The 20268-nt window shown below is 42.3% G+C and overlaps 2 protein-coding genes across 2 annotated transcripts in view; both read right to left on the reverse strand.

Moving 5' to 3' along the window:
• Window positions 1-20268, reverse strand: part of frem1a (Fras1 related extracellular matrix 1a) — a 61175-nt gene that overhangs the window by 28124 nt on the left and 12783 nt on the right. The window contains exons 3-18 of the mRNA XM_080451515.1: window positions 18750-18917; window positions 16635-16729; window positions 16023-16147; window positions 15261-15446; window positions 14500-14696; window positions 13507-13833; window positions 11393-11501; window positions 10261-10392; window positions 9664-9821; window positions 8970-9156; window positions 5756-5898; window positions 4678-4874; window positions 3135-3222; window positions 2378-2545; window positions 1323-1531; window positions 289-382 (exon numbers count right to left, since the gene is read on the reverse strand). Of these exons, the coding sequence (XP_080307641.1) occupies window positions 289-382; window positions 1323-1531; window positions 2378-2545; window positions 3135-3222; window positions 4678-4874; window positions 5756-5898; window positions 8970-9156; window positions 9664-9821; window positions 10261-10392; window positions 11393-11501; window positions 13507-13833; window positions 14500-14696; window positions 15261-15446; window positions 16023-16147; window positions 16635-16729; window positions 18750-18917 (2583 nt within the window). The remainder of the gene's footprint in view (window positions 1-288; window positions 383-1322; window positions 1532-2377; window positions 2546-3134; window positions 3223-4677; window positions 4875-5755; window positions 5899-8969; window positions 9157-9663; window positions 9822-10260; window positions 10393-11392; window positions 11502-13506; window positions 13834-14499; window positions 14697-15260; window positions 15447-16022; window positions 16148-16634; window positions 16730-18749; window positions 18918-20268) is intronic.
• LOC308101962 (sodium- and chloride-dependent creatine transporter 1-like) lies at window positions 6502-8428 on the reverse strand. Its single transcript, XM_080451518.1, has one exon. The coding sequence runs from the start codon at window positions 8390-8392 to the stop codon at window positions 6617-6619; it is 1776 nt and encodes a 591-aa protein (XP_080307644.1). The 5' UTR covers window positions 8393-8428; the 3' UTR covers window positions 6502-6616.

The raw sequence follows: 20268 nt of genomic DNA on the forward strand, positions 1-20268 counted from the left end.
AGCAAGACACCGCCCACTTCACACAGGGTGTGATTTTTTTTTAAATGTTAGGATTTAGAAGACATTTGTAGAATCCCCAGAAGCAAAGATTTGAGTTACAAATGTTCGCTTTAAAAATATATATATAGAGAGAGAGATTTTGCAGACATTTTCAAGATTTTCCCCCAAAATAGCCCAAATAAATCTAAAAATGACACAGATGCGTTCCCGGTTTGAATGGGTTAATATATGAAATCATAATTACATAATTATATTGACTTCCAAAATGTGGAGTACGTAATTCATTACCATCACTTGTATGACAAAATCGACAGAGTTGATGCCGTCTGTGGCGGTGAATTCAATGACATCCTCCACAGTCTCTGAGCTGTCATGATTATACCTACAGAACAAAACACACAGAGAAACAATATTATGTCAAGCTGCTGAATTGGAACGAGGGCCAGACAACCAGGTTTATGAACAACTTCCACCTGGCTACCATCAGACTGTTGGCCTTGGACTTTTGCTTTTCCTCATGGACCTACTTTTACTGGATTATACCAGTAAAAGCAACCCTTGTGGACTATGTGGTTGAACTTGACACTCGCTGATACTTTGCACATTATCTCATGTACGCACTGATACTCTTCTTGCACTAATGTCTAATGTCTTCAGGAAACTATGTCTTCAGGAAACACAACCCTTCCTCTTCGCCTTGCCTACTTGTTGTTAACTAGTTGTACGAACTCTTGTTTTATTGTTTTACTGGATCTTGTTTATTCGATACACTTATTTGTTTTAGCTCTTGCTCATTCGATTTTCCTACTTTGTCTCATCTGTTTATGAAAGTAGATAGCTGATATATTGCACTTTTACTTTAGCGCTAGGTATACTCTTGGTTGCTTGTTTTAGAAGAGAATGCACTTAATGCTTCTGGTGATTAGTAGTTTCGTTCCCTACCGATGTTGAATGCACTTATTGTAAGTCGCTTTGGATAAAAGCGTCTGCTAAATGACTGTAATGTAATGTAATGTAATGTCATTGAACAGTACGAGCTGCTATGCTCATGCACCTTATTTCTAACACTCATGTACATAATGTATGGATGGATATGTTATGTGTAAATATGTCAATACTCTTTTTATTTTCCTTCCTATTAACAACAACACTACATATTTAGAGCAGTGGTGCTGACAGATTTAGCTGTTAGCAGAATCTGTTTTAAGAGATTACGTCTGACGTAACGTTAAGGATTTTCGGGAGGTGTACAGGGAAAGTGTCATGTCTGACCTAACTTTAAGGCTTTTCGGGAGGTGTACAGGGAAAGTGTCATATCTGACCTAACTTTAAGGCTTTTCAGGTGCTGCACGGTGAAAGCCTGGCCTGGTTTCAGTGGCGTGCCGTCCAGCCACAGAGCTCCGTGATGAGGCTGTCTCCTCAGCCTGACCTCCAGCACCTCCTCCATGGAGTCTACATCAGACAGCAGCAGGTGTTCAGGACCCAGCCAGCCCTCTGAACCCTCGTCCACCGTTAGCACGTTGGTCCTCACCTGAAAGACAGGGGCCACGACATGACAATAAATAACGAATGATGGGGAAAAAATAGATGATATTAAATTAAATTAGATTAGATTCAACTAATCTCCCATTCAATCTGGGAACGCATGTCTGTCATTTTAGATTTCTTTGGCTATTCAAAAATAGCAGATACACAAGCTCATAGAGCGGCACCGAGTGCCACGCTATGAGCTTGTAGATCTGCAATTTCCTTTTAATTATGAAAATGTGTGCAAATCTTCGAATACATATTTTTTAAAGCGTAACTCAAATCTTTGCATCAGGGGGTCCAGCTGGAACAAAATATTGTACTATGTTTACACATATATACATATTTTATATGTTTTAAAGCGAACATTTTTAACTCCGATCTTTGCCTCTTTGTCCCTTGAACAACATATTTTGAGATGGGTCAAATATGGGTCCTTGAAATGGAAAAGTTGGAGCACCACTGATATACCGTTCGGATGTAGAAACATACCGTTCGGATGTAGAAAACATTTTTAGATATGTATTTGGCCGTGGACCCCCATCTCAAAATGTTTTGTTCCAGGGACTCCACCAGAAGCAAAGATTTGAGTTACAAATGTTCGCTTTAAAAATATTTTTATTCATGGATTTTCAAGATAAAAAAAAAATAGCAGGTCTACAAGCTCATAACGTGCCACTCGGTGCCGCGCGCTATGAGCTTGGATATCTGCTATTTTTGAATAGCCAAAGTATAAAATATGATTACAATTTAAAATGCGTTCCCTGGATTGAATGGGTTATTAATAGCTCAAGTGTGAAACAGACGTCATTCATGGCAGTTGGTTTTGTTGTGTATCAATGTACTGTACCTCTGGGGCCTGGTTGTCTACTGGAACCAGTGTGATGTTGAAACAGATCCCAGTGATGGTCCGGCCCAGCTGGTTGGTGATGGACAGAACGAACTGGACATGCTGGGGATAGGGACCGATGTCCAGGACGGGAGGCATGTAAGCTACCTTCATGAAGTTCACCGCATGCTGCAAAGACCAGAACAAAAGAAAAACATGAACTCTGAACATTATCTGGGTTTGTTTTGCTTAAAAAAAAAAACAGTCTAATACGGTGATTCTCAAAGTGGGGTCCGGGGACCGCCAGGGGTCCCTGAGGGGGTTCCAGCTAAATCAGTTCAACCGATTTTAACCCCATGTACTGTACGTCCCCCATGCAATATACCCATAGCTTATCTACAAGCTCACGCATTGTGAGATTGTAGACCTGCTATTCTCAAAAAACATCTTGGAAAATGTTTTAAAATGTTTGAAACATTTTAAACAACACAAATCTTGTATGGGGGTCCCTGGCACAACATACTTTCAGATGGGGGTCCGGTCCGCGACCTAATACATATTAACTTCGGGTCCTTGACATGAAAAAAATTGCTAATAGACCTTTTTAAATAATGTTCTAATAGTGTTATAATCTACTGTATTCTGGTCAGGGAAGACTCTGCTACACTAATATGGAACAGAGCCTTAATTAGAATCATTGGTAACACCTGGGAAGTAGATAACATTTTACACAACTATGTGTGTCAACATGGCTGTATGTGTTTTGTAGCAGGGTTACCTGTGTGAACAGTCTCAACACGGGTGCACTGGAGTCCTTGGTGAACTTGGGGATGCTGTCGACCAGGAACAGCCTCCCTGCGTCCACACTGCTCAACACAACACAATGACACAGAAACAGTGGCTCAAATGTGTTATTTGCAGTATAGGGCTGCACGATATTAGGAAACCAAGCAATATGCGATAACATTGTTGAATATTGTGAATATTCCCCGGGTTCTATTTTCCCCGCTTACGTTAGTGTGAGTGTAGAAACCGGGGAACATATGCTCCCCTCGCAATAAGTAGACACATGTCAAGTATACAGTTTTAAGATCTTTCTGCCTTAGGTTTGCTTCTACAGACAAGGAAAAGCCTAGTGTAGGCCTATACACTGAAAAAAAGAATGAAGAAAAGGATTCCAAACTAAAACATCCTTTATAGCTGGATTGTTGAAATGCTACACGTACTGTATATTGCTTTTACAATATGTATTTTGCGCACGTTGATATTGCGATGACGATCAATTGTCGATATATTGTGCAGCCCTAGTAGGCTAAATATATATATTTTTTAATAATATTTGTATTGACATTTTTTGTAACATACATTACAAACACTATCACACACATTCACACACATATACCCTTGCACTTGCGTAATTATCCAAATGAATAAATAATAATGATAAATAAATAGATTAAAATAAACAAAAACAAATAACATTGTTTACAATTATGGTTTTCAGTTTCCTTTCCTGTTAAGTAATGGTCTCCATAGCATTCATGTATGTTTCCCAAAGCTGGACAAAATAGTTCTGCCTACCCCTAACTATATATGTTAGTCTTTCCAGAGCGATACAGTTCATGAGTTCCCTGTGCCACATCCTTAATGTTGGGACATCCGTGTTTTTCTAACAACTGTCCTGGCTTGAAGAAGTCCAATGTCCAAGATTTTAGTCTGGTTTGCTGTCTGTATAAAGTTCTTTGGAAGTTCGTAGGCTATATTTACTTGAATGACCCAGTACAGTGTTAAAAGACGGGGACGAGGTTGAGAGAGAGAGTGAAGCTCAACACAAGTCATCTAAAGGTCATATCTAACCTGTCATCTCTAACCTGTGATACTACAGTACAGCAATATCTGATGGTCTTAACCACTTGAACCCGAGCATGCCTATGGTATTCTGGGGGGAATTAGCTATTGTCTCTGAAGATATTTGGTGTAGATGGAAAAAAGAGTCTGTTCTCCTAAGACTAGGTGGTATACATTGAGAGTTGCGTTGTGTTGGAGAACGATGTAGCCGTAACTCACATCCAGGACAATCAATATGTTTATGTATTATGTTTGTGGTGCATCTATCAATATATCTATCTATTCCTATGTTAGGTATGTCCTTATAGAAAATAATTGGGGGAAAAAAATAAGACAAAAGAAATGGGTGGAGAAAAAAAAAACAATAGCAGATATACAAGCTCTATTCGTCATAGGACAAAGCATGTCTAAGGTGCTTAAGTGGAACATACTGTACTAACTTGTCTTTTCCACAAGGGGGCAGACATGCTAACCTGTGCGGGCCGGTGTAGAAGGGCGGGGTGGTGACGGTGTAGGTCAGCTCGCTGTCCGGAGACTCCTGGTCGACAAAGTAAAGGTGCTGGCGAGTCAGATAGACCACCTCCGTCTCTTTGACCACCAGGCAGCGGCTCACGCCCGCAACCTCCTTGGGCGGCTGGTCTGGAACGGGTTCAATGTGCACCACTATCACCTGGACAAAGGAGAGACAGTTACACACAGCTGAATCCTGAGTGGTAATAGAGCACCGAAGTCTGACGTAATTTAATTTACGCATCCTACCTGGGTTGAGATTTTTTTCCCCGTTCTGAATTCCCATAGACGTGTTTAATATCGCATCAAATAAGAACTGTTCCAAAAATAAACAAATGATCCCGGCGGATTGACTCTTATGGATATGAAGCATCAACTGACGGAGAAAAAAACGCTAATGTTACTTCCGCCGAATTAGTAACGGACAGAAACGGACAGTATCAAATATACTGACTATCATAAACGATGCAGAGCCACTTCCCTGACAATCGCTGAGACAGTTTGTTTATTTTTGGACCACAATTCTAAGATGACCCAATGTTATTCTCCATAGAGATATCACTTTACGACCCAGGGGATGAACGAGTGACGTCAGGACTTCTGTACTCTATTGTCTCCGCCAGGCCGAAACTATGTTTTGCACCCTCTGTCTGTTCGTCCGTGTGTGTGTGTGTGTGTGTGTGTGTGTGTGTGTGTGTGTGTGTGTGTGTGTGTGTGTGTGTGTGTGTGTGTGTGTGTGTGTGTGTGTGTGTGTCCGTCTGTCTGTGGACAGCTAATCTCTGGCAATAATTCAGGCGGTACCATGTGTCAGCCACTAGGGGACATTTCTCAGTAGAACAGCAGGGAGCCCAAAAACAAACACCACAGTTGTGCTACACATTGTATTAACATGCTCTACCATACAGATTGGCCAGGCTTGTTGTTTTTCTTTACCTAAAAGCTGGAGCTTTAACTTTAATAGAAGCTCTTTTTAGAGGTTTTCTTTACCTAAAAGCTGGAGCTTTAACTTTAATAGAAGCTATTTTTAGAGGTGTGACCCACCTGAGGCTCAGAGAGGTTGGGAGGGTCATGGAAGTCGGACAGCACCACCTCGAAGGAGTCGTCGAACACCTCTGTGCCCAGGTGACGGTAGTAGACGGTAGAGAGGGACAGGTCCTTCTGGAGGAAGTGGCTGACAGGATAGCCTGAATGGAAAACAATGGAACACTTACAGAAGCTTCAGTGCACATGAAGATACTTGCTTTTTGGCTTCACTATGATACATTTTTGTACGGTGTCTCTGTCTGTCTGTCTGTCTGTCCGTCTGTCCGTCTGTCTATCTTGTCTCTCTGTTTTGTCTGTCTTGTCTCTCTGTTTTGTCTGTCTCTGTCTCTCTGTCTTTCTTTGTGTCCGGACTGAATCTCGCAAACTGCTGGATTGATCAGTGCCAAATTTGCCGATAGACCACAAAATAACCTCCACTTTGTTTTTTTCACAGGTTTTATATATATTTTTTTCTTTCTGTTCTAATCTGGCCAAGATGATGGTCTCTTGTAGTCTGGCCTAGATTACGTTCTGTTTTGTAGTCTGGCCTAGATTACGCTCTCTTGTAGTCTGGCCTAGATTACGTTCTATCTTGTAGTCTGGCCTAGATTACGTTCTCTTGTAGATGGCCTAGATTACATTCTCTGGTAGTCTGGCCTAGATTACGTTCTATCTTGTAGTCTGGCCTAGATTACGTTCTCTTGTAGATGGCCTAGATTACGTTTTATCTTGTAATCTGGCCTAGATTACGTTCTATTTTGTAATCTGGCCTAGATTACGTTCTCTTGTAGATGGCCTATATTACGTTTTATCTTGTATTCTGGCTAGATTATGTTCTCTTGTAGTCTGCCTAGATTACGTTCTATCTTGTAGTCTGGCCTAGACAATGCTCTCGTCGTCTCTCCCCGATGACGCTCTCTTGTCCTCTGTCCCCGGGGACAGAGCTGGCTTGAGAGACTTGATGTCTGTGTCCAGAGACATGTTCTCCAGATGATGAGGAGCCCACACAGGAGTGGTCAGAAGTGCCCAGCGCTCCTTGAAGGTGCCTTTGGCATGGAAGAGCTTGTAGAGCAGTACGGTAGGTACACACAGCATGGAGGACAGAGAAATGCACCAGCCAATCATCTCGCCCCACCACGGATACACATACGTTTTGTTGTAGGTCAGCGGCGTGTAGTTGAACACGTGATACAGGAAGACACCCATGCAGACACAGGGACTAACGATGGACCAACAGCATTTTATCCACAGGCTCATGAGCGGTTTGTAGCCAATCATTTGAGCAACATTGTCCATGAAGCGATCGGCTCCATAAAACCAGCCCACCACCACACACTGAAACAATGCTTGCCAAAGCAGAGTTATTCCACTGGCAGCGTAGTTGTCGTACAGCTGGAACACATACATGCCCCCCTGTGTTATCATGGAGAGGCTGATAATGAAACACATTAAGGAGTACATCGCCGCCACGATCTCCCGTCGGTAGCGGTGGTCGAACCTCCTAGGAAGCAGATCCAGTATAGCCGCCATGAACCCTTCAACGCCCACAAACTGGCTGTCCAGTCCCAGCAACAGCAGCATGAAGAAGAACAGCGAGGCCCAGATGGGAGCTCCGGGCATCAAAGACACAGCTTTGGGGTACGCTATGAACGCCAGCCCTGGGCCCGACTCGGCCACCTTGGAGATGTCCACTCCCTGTTCGGCAGCCATGAATCCCAGGATGGCAAAGACGACGAACCCGGACAAGAAGCTGGTTCCGCTGTTTACCAGAGACAGAATGTAGGAATCTCTGTAGCAGTCGTAGTTGAATCTGTTGTAGCTGCCCAGAGCGGTCAGGGCGCTCATTCCGATGCCATAGGAGAAGAAGATCTGAGTCGCGGCGTCGATCCACATCTGCGGCTCGCTTAGTTTGGACCAATCGGGTTTGAGGTAGTACACAATGCCATCGTAAGCTCCGGGAAGTGTGACTCCTCTTACCAATAACATGATGAGAACCACGTAGGGGAAGCTGGCTGTGAAGTACGCAGCCTTGCCAGAAGACTTGATTCCTTTCCACACGCAGAAATACACAATGACCCAAACAGCCATCAGACACAGCAACAACTCCCAGTTCAGAACACCAGGCTGATCCAAGCCACCCGAGAGTTTCAACGTCTTATTCTCCCAGAACTCGACGACGGGTGATCGGGAGTAACGAGCGAGGTCCTCACAAGTCACGTTGGGAGGGAAGGCATGGTTCCCTAGAGTGCCGTTCAGACACTTGGCGAGGCTAAAGTCCTCTATGCACAACCGGGTGTTCCATTGGTTGCCACAGGTGGCCCAGGGGAGGGTGGACCAGGTGAAGGTGGAGGACAGGGACATGATCAAGTAGTAAAAGGACCAAGCCATGATAATGATGTAGTAGGTGTTGTAGTACACCACGATGACCATGGACGCGTAACCCAGACCTCTGAAAAGAGGAGAAATGTTCCAGGCGTTGACGCCTCCCGCTTTCATGAACTGACCCAGGGCCAGCTCCAAGAAGAAGAGCGGGATCCCCGCCAAGAGCATGACCAGCAGGTAGGGGATCAGGAACACTCCCCCGCCGTTCTTGTAGCACAGGTACGGGAAGCGCCACACGTTGCCCAGGCCCACGGCGAAGCCCAAGCAGGACATGATGAACTCCAGCTGTCGGGTCCATGTCTCCCGCGCCGGGGGGTCGCCTTGCTCCGCCGGGTGGTCTTCTCTGTCGGGGGGTCGGCGCTCTCTCTTCTTCATCACCATTACCTCCTCCAAACCCTGATTCCCCATCCCTCTCACTGAATGAACCTCTTCAATGTACCTTATGGGTTTAAAACCTGGAGGTTTTATCCAATCTTTATCAGTGTTGTTTGGTCCCCTGCTTAAGTAACAGTTTACAATGCCTCAGTTTAAACAATGAAATGCTGTACTGGCTATATTTACATTTCTGGGTGTCAGTCATGTTATGTCACTCTACTTCAGCCATCTATGACGTCCGCACTATGACCTCAGTCAGCTCCATATTTGGGCACTGTGTAATCAGTTAGTAATCAGTTGCAGGTGTTCATGCTACATGGAGACATACAGACATGCATACACACACACAGAGACACTTGTAGAAGCGGTTGGCACAGCTCAAAAAGCAATGTATATCGAGCGCAAACTTAATGGCATTATGGCAATACATCAGCGTTGACAAGCGCATCTATCGTGGTGGTCTTTATCTCCTGACCTGTGAGTCCTGGTCCTGGCATCTTCATGATCTCTCCGGCCTGTGGAAGGCGTGTGATGTTGTACAGGATGTAGTCATCGCTGGAGTCCATGTCGGCCGCCTGGAGCACGGAGCCACGCAGGAGAGCCGTGGTTCCCTCTGGAAGCTCCAGCAGCATGTTGGTGATGAGGAACGGAGGGCTGTCGTCCTTGAGGAAGACCAGGGTTAATATAGTTAAACGTAGGCTAAGTGATAAGTGACAAAACGTTTTTATTTTTTGTTAAAAGGTTAAAGCATTATATTCTGATAGTAATCATTGCTATAGAGCGCTTGTTCAGTAGCAGGTGTCTCTGCGTCTCTGAAATCTTATCCTCCAATAGTTTCTTTAGCTGTGACAGTTTTAAGACCTCTTTTTAACACGGGCACAGTCAAGTATAGCGAAAATAGCAGTTCTACAATTGCGATGCATTGTGAACTTGTAGATCGGCTGTTTTCGCAATTTTTGTTGAATCTCGCCCCTGACTATATGTTTACAATAAAAAACTAACCCTAAAACTAATACAAGCGAAACTAAAACTAAGTCACTCAAACTAAAAGCTAAATTCAAGCAACCCCACAATTTAAAAACGTATTAAACTAAACTGAAATTGAAAAAAAGAAAAGACTAAATTCTCAATTAAATTAAGACAAATGCAAACTGCAAAATGGTCCTAACCTTGGGGAGGACGTTGATGGGGAACTTGTGTCGGGTCTGGTGGCGTCCGTCCGTGATGCGGAACACGATGAAGTCCTTGGCGGTGTCGCTGTCGTCGTGGTGATAGTGAACCACGCCTGCTCTGATGTCACTGATGGTGAACAAGAAACCCTTCCCCCCTGCGGGATGCATTCACGTGGAAGTATTTTCATTTTAGTGTGTAATACATAATAGTATGTTATACAGTATGTTATAGTATGTAAGTGATACATTAAGTCTAGGGTTTGAGTTGTTAAATTAGATCACGGGTCTTCAACAGGGAGTCCGGGACCCCTAGAGGGTCCTCAGAGCTACTGTAGGGGAGCCGCCAAATATTTGTGTGATAGGAACTTGAGTATTGAGGGCTTAAGTGGTTAAGTGTCTGAAAATATCAAAACATGAATTTACACAACACTGAAATGTATGAAAAGGTTTAATCTGCAACATAATTGCATACAATGTGTAGTCCCTGCTTCATCTCTCTCTCAGCTAAGGGGTCCTTGGCCTGAAAATCATTGAAGAGCACTGAATAAGATCATATTCACACTTTGAGTAGAGTATTTTATGAGTGTTAGTGACCTCTGACGGTCAGCCTCCCGTGCTGCAGGCCGTCCACGGTGATGACCCTCACAGCGTTCAGGTTGTCGTTGTCCACGATCTGCAGCTGGTCCCACGTGATTGGACGAGACTGTCCCTCCAATAGGCTGAGACCTGCACATTACGACATAATCATTGCTATCAGGTAGAAACCTTGTATCTCCATATTCCAACGTTTTTTAATTTTTTTTTTAATGAATGCCCTACTTTGTTGTACAAGAGTGTTTGCACAAAGGTAGAGAACATAGCAGATCTACAAGCTCACAACACGTCGCGTCGTCACAGTGCGTTGTGAGCTTGTAGATCTGCTATTTTGGAAAATGATGAAAGTGAAAGTGGTTGAATCTGTTGAACCAATGAAAAGTATCAACAGCAGCTTGTGACTAAACATAACTATATTGGATCCATTGGAACGCAGTTTTTTTTTTTTTCATTTCCTGAAAAGTAACGTTCAATGTTTTTGAACATACAAGGTTTCCGATGATGTATGTATTACTATAATTAAGCAAACCTCTGTCATCAAAGGGAACCTCTGTCATCAAGGAATTCTGTCATCAAAACCTGTTCAGCAGGGTTCTCTCCTCAGTGGCTTGACCAATTGATCTGAACTTGCACACAGGCATTGGCCATTAGCATATGCACAGAACTGCGACGCCTGTTTTTCACTTTCCCAAAATGTAAGCTTTTTATTAGCGTTTTTGTGTAAGATGGTAAACAGCGGCGATTCTGCGCTCAGGCTGTGGGATGCTTTGGATCTGTGGTTATGGTTATGGCGCCGCAAGCTATGGGATATCAATTTACGGTGGCATAACGTTGTACATATCTTTTTACGGTCTATGATAGGAATGCACGCCTTGCCCACACATAAGTGTGCAAAGATTTTGAGTGCACACATCCCCAGGTATGGACTAGTGTATTATTATTCAAAGAAAGACAAATAGCTGACAGATATATATAATCTACTTCACCCCTTTTTAAGATCGTACTACATTTCACACCATGCCATGTTGAGCTTGATTTCACAATTTCGCACATCTCAATTAGAAAGAGAAAATTCCGCCGCCGGTTTAATAGCAATTTAGTTTGAAGTGAAAAGGGGCGGGGAGACACCTACCCATGTTCCAGGACACTCTGGGAGCGTTGGTGTGTGCGTTCCTCACAGACATGTGAACTGTGATCTCTGGGCTCTTCTCAAAGAAGAAGTCATGGACCACAAATTCTACCTGAGAGAGAGAGAGAGAGAGAGAGAGAGAGAGAGAGAGAGAGAGAGAGAGAGAGAGAGAGAGAGAGAGAGAGAGAGATTTCAGGCTCCATTGACTGACAACATTTTTGTTGGAGCTCTTTGACTATTAAGTGTGCAAGAAAAAGATTTAATGCTATGCTGGTAAAATGCATGGCTGGACAAGGCGATAAGGGGCCGTGTCCCCGGCTGAACACACCAATGGTGCTCGCCTAAAAACGCCTTGAAGTTGAACATATTTCAGCTCTATTGACTCCAACGTTGGAGCCAAAGTGTCCGGGTAAGCGGTAAGTCGTGCGGTAAGTACTGGGAGCTGAGGATAGGTGTGGCGCTCCACCTCAGCAATCCATCTCCCAGGGGTCTAGCGCATTGTAACGGGGACAGACTCCCGCGTGTTACTCGGCTGATACCGACAATAAGCCATCTCCCGACCTACTTACTTATTATTGGAGCCAATCCAGGAAGTAGAGGTACTTCCGGGTGCTTCATGCACTGGTGAGCAACTTTAATTGAAATGAATTGGTGTGGGGACGTCCGTTAATTCTTTGACTGCCAATGACGAGATTTCTCGTTATATTTTGCTAAGGCTCAGCCTGCCAATGATGAGTGACCATTTCATTCTCAGTCACACACATGAAGGAGATCACGTGATCGCAAGATTTCCTCCACCATTCACTTCCTTGTTACGCCTGTTTCTCGCCTCCCTGGATTTACTCAGCATTTTTTACGAGACATGCTATATTCAACGGCCAATAACAAGCGAACAGGGGGTTGCGATGAAATTATGTCTTTCTTTGCGGAAGCAGAGAGAAACCCTTCATGTTTAGCAACAACCGGGGGTCGATCATACCGGAGATACATATTCTGTGACTAGTTGAAAAGGTAAGGAAAACAAAAAAATCGCTGGCAGTCGCTTATCAGACAATGTTTTATTTCTGTCAGTCAAAGAGTTAAGATAACGGAGATAACGCTATGCCAATGTCTCAAAGGGAGAGTAGTCAGATCACCTCCAACCACTGCACATGTACTGACATTGTATTAACATACTCTATCACACAGATTTGATCAAATCATTTGATATAAAAAAAACTGTTTTATTCATTAAAATTATAAGATTTAATCTGGATTATTGCTTTAATATGGTGTGGATTTCCTGGTTAAATAAATACTAATCTGTGCAACACTGAACAACACACTCTCACTCAGATACAGTGGTGTAAAGTAACAAAGTACATTTACTCGAGTACTGTACTTCAGAATTTTTTTGTTGGTATTTTTACTTTACTGGAGTATTTCCAATTTCTAGGAGTTCTACTCCACTACATCTCAGAGGCAAATATTATACTTTTACTCCACTACAATTATTTGAAAACTTTAGTTACTAGTTACTTTGCAGATTTTGATTATTATTACAAAACATACATTAACCTCTTCAACCCTATATACATTTCGGCCATTTGAAAATAGCCGATCTACAAGCTGCGACACATTGTGAGCTTGCAGATCTGCTATTTTCAAAAGTTGTTTCTACATTATTTGAAAACTTGTGAAACGGGAGATTCTGCATAATGAGTACTTTCTACTTTTGGTACTTTGAGTACATTTTGATACCAATACTTTCCTACTTTTACTCATGTACATTTTAAATTCTGGACTTTTACTTGTAACAGAGTATTTCTAAAAGCAAAATTTCTAAAACCTTTTTCCACCACTGCTCGGATAAAGGGTAAAGTGTATACTCCACAGTGGTGGAAAAAGTACTCAAATTATTTACTTAAGTAAAAGTACCAATACTGCAATATAAAAATACTCTGTCACAAGTAAAAGTCCAGAATTAAACATTTACTTGAGTAAAAGTACAAAAGTATTGGCATCAAAATGTACTTAAAGTACCAAAAGTAGAAGTACTAAAATGTTTGAAAATTGTACTTAAGTACAGTACTTAAGTAAATGTACTTAGTTACTTTCCACCACTGATACTCCAGTACCTCATAGTTCCTGCGCTGGGCGTGAGAGGAGTTGGGCGGCTGGTAGCCGATGAGCATGTCGTTGAGGTCCAGCCAGGTGAAGGAGGTGACGGGCCGGGTGTGGTCGGACAGGTGCGCCACGAAGCCCTCGGCGGGGGGGCGGGTGATGTTGAACACCAGCAGCTGCTTGGGGGTCTCGGCGTCCTCGGCGTCCAGCGTGGCCGTGGACAGAGGGGTCAGGATGAACTGGTCCACCTCCAGGATGAACGCGGACATGAAGGAGGGCTTGGGAGGCTGGTTGGGCACGGCTCCGCCCAGGACCCGCACAGGGATCCACGCCCGCTCCGACTGCACGGACCACCCATAAAACACAGAAGAATTTTAAAAGGATCCCTGGCTATTAAGCCAAATATGCCTTAATACATTATAATTGTCCTCTATAACTAAAATGTAAAATTAAAAACACCTTAAATATTTTGTTTATTTTAGAAATAGGGGCAATGCCCGTCGCAAGTTGATGATGTCATTTGTCCACGTGTGGTCCAGCCCTATGGACTGTATGGAATGCATTTGAAAATAAAACCCAATTTAAGACTTCCTAAGTTTAATATGAGCATCAAATTAATATTTTAAATGTGTTGCCTTGGATGCCTCGCTTCTATATGCAAACCACTGTCATGTTTGAGAGTCTCTATCGGACTTAGGAACTTTTCAATTCTATGTGATTGTTCCATCGAATATTTGAGATTCAACATTCAAGATACGACCTGCTGTACACACAAGTACATAAGAGATACAAATGATTCTGTTTTGGTTCCTCGAAAGGAAGAAATAAAGAACATTTTTATTAGAAAAGGCATAGTTGTTTGGATGCTTTAAAGCATGTTCACTTTTTCAAAGTGCTTTTCCATTCTGTATTTCATACAGTTTGGTAAAAAATAAAATAAAAAAAAATTACGACAAAGCACCAACGTTCGTCACTTGGTGTCAACGATACTGACAGAGCCACGGTACCTGATATACGCTGCCGCTCCTGGTGTCCTTGAGGTCCAGAGTGATGGAGATGTAGTCTAGGTCTGGAGAGGGAGGGTCCGTGTGGTGGTACTTCACTCCCATCAGCAGGAAGTCATCACAGGGAACCTTGGTGATCTTCACCAGCTTCAGGCCCTTCAGGCAGTCCTCGCTTTGACACATGGCTCTGGCCTTGTTGTCTGCAGTATAAGTGGTGGAAAAAGTATTCACATTTTTACTTAAGTGAAAGTATCAATACTGCGATGTAGAAATAAAGCCGGAATTCAAAATTGACATGAGTAAAAGTACAAAAGTATTGGTATCAAAATGCACTTAACGTACCGAAAGTAGAAAGTATACTCATTATGCAGAATGTCCCATCACAACTTTTCAAATGTATTAAAATCTTTTGAAAATAGCAGATCTACAAGCTCACAATGGGTCGCATGGCGACACATTGTGAGCTTGTAGATCGTCTATTTTCAAATGGCCGAAATGTATTTAGGGCTGAAGTGGTTCATGTATGGTTCATGTATGCACCATACATATACTTTGCAGATATAACTTATTATATTATAAAACCTACATTAACCCCTATTTTATACATAGGCTATTTTCAAACGTTTTAGTACTAAGTATATTTTGATGCCAAATACATGTGTACTTTTACTCAAGTAACATTCTGAACACAGGCCTTTTACTTCTAACAGAGTATTGTGGTATTGTTACTTTTACTTAAGTAAAATATCTGAGTACTTGTCCACCTAGCTGTTGGAGCAGAGGGATGAAGCTCTCGGGCTCGTCTCCTCTGGTGGTGGCCTTGTCGGGTTCTCCGGTGACCAGCTGGCCGTGGGCGGGGAGGTGGGTGTCATGGGAGTTGACGTGGACGGTACACTCCACGCTGGACCTCCTCTCGTAGTGGAAGGACACCACGTCTCCGTCTATGATGCCTGAAAGTATCGTATAGGTGCTATTGGTTGTGTAGCCGCGCCCCTCCTATACAGCATACCCTACTTTATCATCAATTTTAAAATAAGTGGGACCATGATTTACCAAAACGCATATCATGGTGATTGAAAGAAGACTTTAAACTAGCGACTGGAAGCATATAGTATTTATCACAATGTTTATTAAGGTAAGAAAAACATGTGTAAAGTTTGGCAAAAACCCATCCGCTTGAATGGAGCCTAATGGCTTCTGACACCAGCAGGGGGGAAACAGCTTGATAGAATAATCCTTAATCCATTAAGACCGGTGAAGCATCTGTGTAATTTTAGATTTTAGCTATATTTTAACCACTTTAACCATTATTTTATACTTTGGCTATACAAAAATAGCAAAGCGAACATTTTTAACTCAAATATTTGCTTCTGGGGGTACCTGGAACAAAATATTTTGAGATGGGGGTCCACGACATAATTTTCTTATTTTTTTTTTCTTCAGAAAACTGTTAGGATTTAGAAGACATTTTTAGAATCGGCCTCAAGTCTTAATGGGTTAAATAATGAATATAGTGGCAGCTCTACCTGAGAGGCCGTAGAACTCGGGCACCTCCAGGGACTTGGGTCCCAGCTTGATCACGCTGCAGTCGGGTTCCGTGATGTCCACGTGCAGAGAGAACACCTCCATGTAGGTGTCGGTCTCTGTGAACCTGGGGGATTTGGATTGATTGATTGAATACTTTATTAGTCACAAATGTAAGCAGCACGTGGTACAGTAGTCTACATTAACCACTTAACCCATTATTATATTTTTCAAAAATCGTGGGAAATTTGTGCAAATCTTATGAGTATATACATATACGTTTTAAAGTGAACATTTTTAACTCCGATCTGTGGGTCCCTGGAACAACATATTTTGAGATGGGGGTCCGCGGCCAAATACATATCATTTTGGGGGTCCTTGACATGGAAAAGTTGGATCATCACTGATCTGCAACATACTGTTAGGATTTAGAAAACAATTTTAGATATGTATTTAGCCGCGGTCAATATTTGCCTCTGAGATAGTGGGGGTAGAAGTAAAAGTTCAGAAAACTGTGGAAATACTCCAGTAAAGTAAAATTTCCTCAAAATTGTACTTAAGTTCAGTACTTGAGTAAATGTACTTAGTTGGTTTACACCACTGACGTACAGTACCTGTACAGTCGAAGCTTGACCGTGTCCTCCTTCAGTATTGGACAGCCGTTGTGGACGTACTTCACCTCATCGGCCAGGTAGTGGCAGTCAAACACCTGTTCAAATCACAGGGTGACACAATATACAACCTAGGTAATCTAGGTTTTAATCTATTAAACCCCATTTTATACTTTGTTGTATATACTGTATGGCTGTGTCACGTGAAAATAGCCGATCTACAAGCTCACAATGAGTCACACTGTGATGCAACGTGAGCTTGTAGATCTGCTATCCATACCTTGTGGGGGTGGGGGCATTTGGACATTCTTTTAAAAAGATCCCTGGTTAAGCAAAATATGCCTTAATACATTGTCCTCTATACATTGTCCTCTATAACTAAAATGTTAAATTAAAAACACCTAATATTATTATATAATAAATATTGTATTTATTTTAGAAACAGTTGGCAATGCCGGTCGCAGGTTGATGATGTCATTTGTCCATGTCTAGCCCTATGGAATTTATGGAATGCATGTGAAAATAAAAAAAAACGACTTAATACTTCCTAAGGTTAATATGAGCATCAAATCAATATTTTAAGGATGTTTTTTTTGCACATGCATTCCATAGATTCATTAGGGCTGGACCTTACATGGACAAATCATGAACTTGCGAAGGGCATTGCCCCTCTTGAGTAAAAGATGAACTGTTTCCAAAATGAATAAAAATTAAGGCATTTTTGGCTTATTAGCCAGGGATCCTTTTAAATACATTTGGGGAAATTCATTATTTTTAGAAAATTTTGGAAATCTTTGGGAAAATTGTAAAATTTTGGAAGATTTGTTTTAATGTTTTTCCTATAATGACATGCCCAAAGCAGGAATTCCAGGTTGAAAGTGGTTTATATCAGCTCAGGGTTCCATTCAAGGACATGAGCGTGTCAATGATAGACATTGTGAGCATTGGAACTGTAACGTATCAATTACTGAAACGACTTTAAATTCTTCACCCTTTACTACGCCTGCAGAGGAAATGAAAGACAGCCGCTTATATTCACATAATATCTGTCATGACGGCATATGGGAGCCATGCAGTTTCTACTCAGACTATAGATTAGAATTCATAAAGCAAGAGTAAAATCATTTCAAAGTGACTGCTGAGGTTTCAGTTTCATGGCTGCTGCAGAACAATGCTGTTCAGAGCCCCGGGAGGCTGGCTGTCTGTCAACACTGTGTCATTAGACACACAGACAGCATGTCTCACTCATACACACGCGCGTGCACACACACACGCGCACACACCCACACACACACACACACACAGTTCAGATAAGGTTCCTTTATAGTTTACCACTTTAAATTTCCATTATTTGACAGGCCGTGATGTCTTATTCCATCATCACCACTGTTGACAACACTGTCATCACCATCCTTTTCTTTTACAGTTCTAAAATGCTCATACTTAAATTCAAATATGAGTATTTGAGAACTGTTTATTCAAGGTAAGAACGAGATTGAGTAGCATTATCTTAACAGCTGGAATTCATCTGCTTAATACTTAAATTTAGCCAGAGAAGAGAACTCATACAGTGTGCCCCCAAATGGAGCCTCTTACATTTTGTAAGAGGAATTATTTAGATTGCCATGAATCAGTCGTCATCACCTCAACTATCAGGACAAAATTCCTATAGGCCTTACCAAATATGCTTGTAAACATTGCTCAATATTTGCCTGTCACAGATATATCGATATATATAGATATACCGATATTAAGCTTTATACCTACCTACCTACCTATGCCTATTACCCATCGCCATCAGCCTCAAAAATCTAGTAGGCCTGTCTGTGTCCAGTGTAAAACCTACTGTAACGCAGCATGTCCAACCACTGTGTTTTATTACAGCCGTATAAATGCCTGGAACACACAAGGGCTTTTACAGCAATGCTTCCAAACCTGGGGGTCCAGGCCCCCTCAGGGGGGCCCAAAAAAGATTTGTTTTGACACAGTTTTTACTGCGTAGAAGTATACAGTTTTTACAGCGTAGAAGTAAGTGTTTTAACACAGTTTTTACAGCGTAGTATAGTAAGTGTTTTAACACAGTTTTTACAGCGTACTATAGAAAGTTGTTTCCATTACCTGAGGCGTCAGCCGGCCCACCCGCTGTGTGATGGGTTCATTCAGCACCACCTCCACCTTGCAGCCGTCTTTCTGCCGGGGGACACCAAACTGCAGCGCCCCCTCCTGGAGGAAGGCTGACTGGCCCCGCTTCACTCTCAGACCTCTGTTGACCGTCACCAGAGAACCCTGCCACAGGTCAGGGGAAAGTAGTTACATTTACTTAAATAACTTTCTGAATACATCGTACTTGTGAGATTAGTTATTATGCAACATACATTTCACTTCTACTGAAGTGTATTTGTGAAGAACAAACTGTTACTCCTTTACATTTGGGCCAAATTACATAAAGGAGGACAATATTTGTTTTTTCTAATGATTTGTCATTCCACTGGTTACTTTTATTTTTACCCATTATTTTATTTTATTTTTATTAAATGCTTGTTAGATGTGTTTAACACGCCCAGAGAGATCTCAGACAATTTTGTTTATTTCTATTGGAAAAGCACTTTAATTTATCATTTTTGGACATTCCAATTACAGTCTGATTATTTAAACAATACATCTGATTGTATGAAGTAACTCAGTCTTTTCACTAGACACTTTATTACTCTCATCCACAAGTGTCCCAACAGTCCCATGAACCCTTGCCGGAATTTTGGGCCACAATTCTTGTTCTCCACTCCAGTGACTCACAGCTGATTCAAATCAATGATCAATGTCTCTTGACACTTGCTCTTAGCTGTAGCCTAAACTCCTGTCCTGTGTTTCATTATGACTGGCTGCTGCTGCTGTTGCTGCTCAGTGTTGCCAGATTTTGCAAGAGAAACAAGCAGCCACATCTATGAAAACAATCCCAAAAGAAGCGACTAGCATGAGCGTCAATCCCGGGGGGGACGGGGGGGTTTTGTCCCCCCCTAGCTTCAGATTGGACCCCCCCCCCAAGTCAGATTGGACCACCCCCAAGTAATTTAGGATAATTAAATAATACTTTTTTAATTTAAGTTAATAGAATCCGAACCCGCTTTTGAAATCATGACATGCACTAATAAACACTAATTTGTCCCCCCCCCCGTGTAAATCCCAAAATGGTTTGGTCCACAGCGCCGCATTCCTCCTCACTGCACGGTGAAAACACTCGCCCCAAAACACACTCGCCCCTATTTTTTTCGCCGGATATACCCGGGGCGAGTGTGTTTTGGGACGATGCGTTCTTGTATTGTATCTATCCCGGCCACACAACATCCAACATGTGGTTTTTCACCGGTTTGTTTACAAGTCGAATTTGGGGAAAGAGCTCAACAACATAACGAGACACGAGAGGATACAAGAGCTATCTGTGCTAGCTGCAAAGTGTGCAGATTTAAGCAAGTATTTTAAAACAGTGAAAGCTACCGAGGAAAAAGAAACAGAGTGATAGACCCGTCCCCCGCCGACTCAAACTAACGACCACGGGAGTTTATCATCAAATCCAAGGATTCATAGTGTATAATTATAAACAAACAACCTCCTGGTGCTTCCAAGTTGGGGGGTAGTTTAA

This window comes from Gymnoscopelus braueri (genome assembly GCF_963280865.1).
Source record: "Gymnoscopelus braueri genome assembly, chromosome: 15".
NCBI classification, from domain to species: Eukaryota; Metazoa; Chordata; class Actinopteri; order Myctophiformes; family Myctophidae; genus Gymnoscopelus; species Gymnoscopelus braueri.

What these genes read in the sequence shown, in the direction of transcription:
- LOC308101962 (XM_080451518.1), bottom strand. Translation starts at nt 8,392, where the DNA reads ATGTCCTGCTTGGGCTTCGCCGTGGGCCTGGGCAACGTGTGGCGCTTC.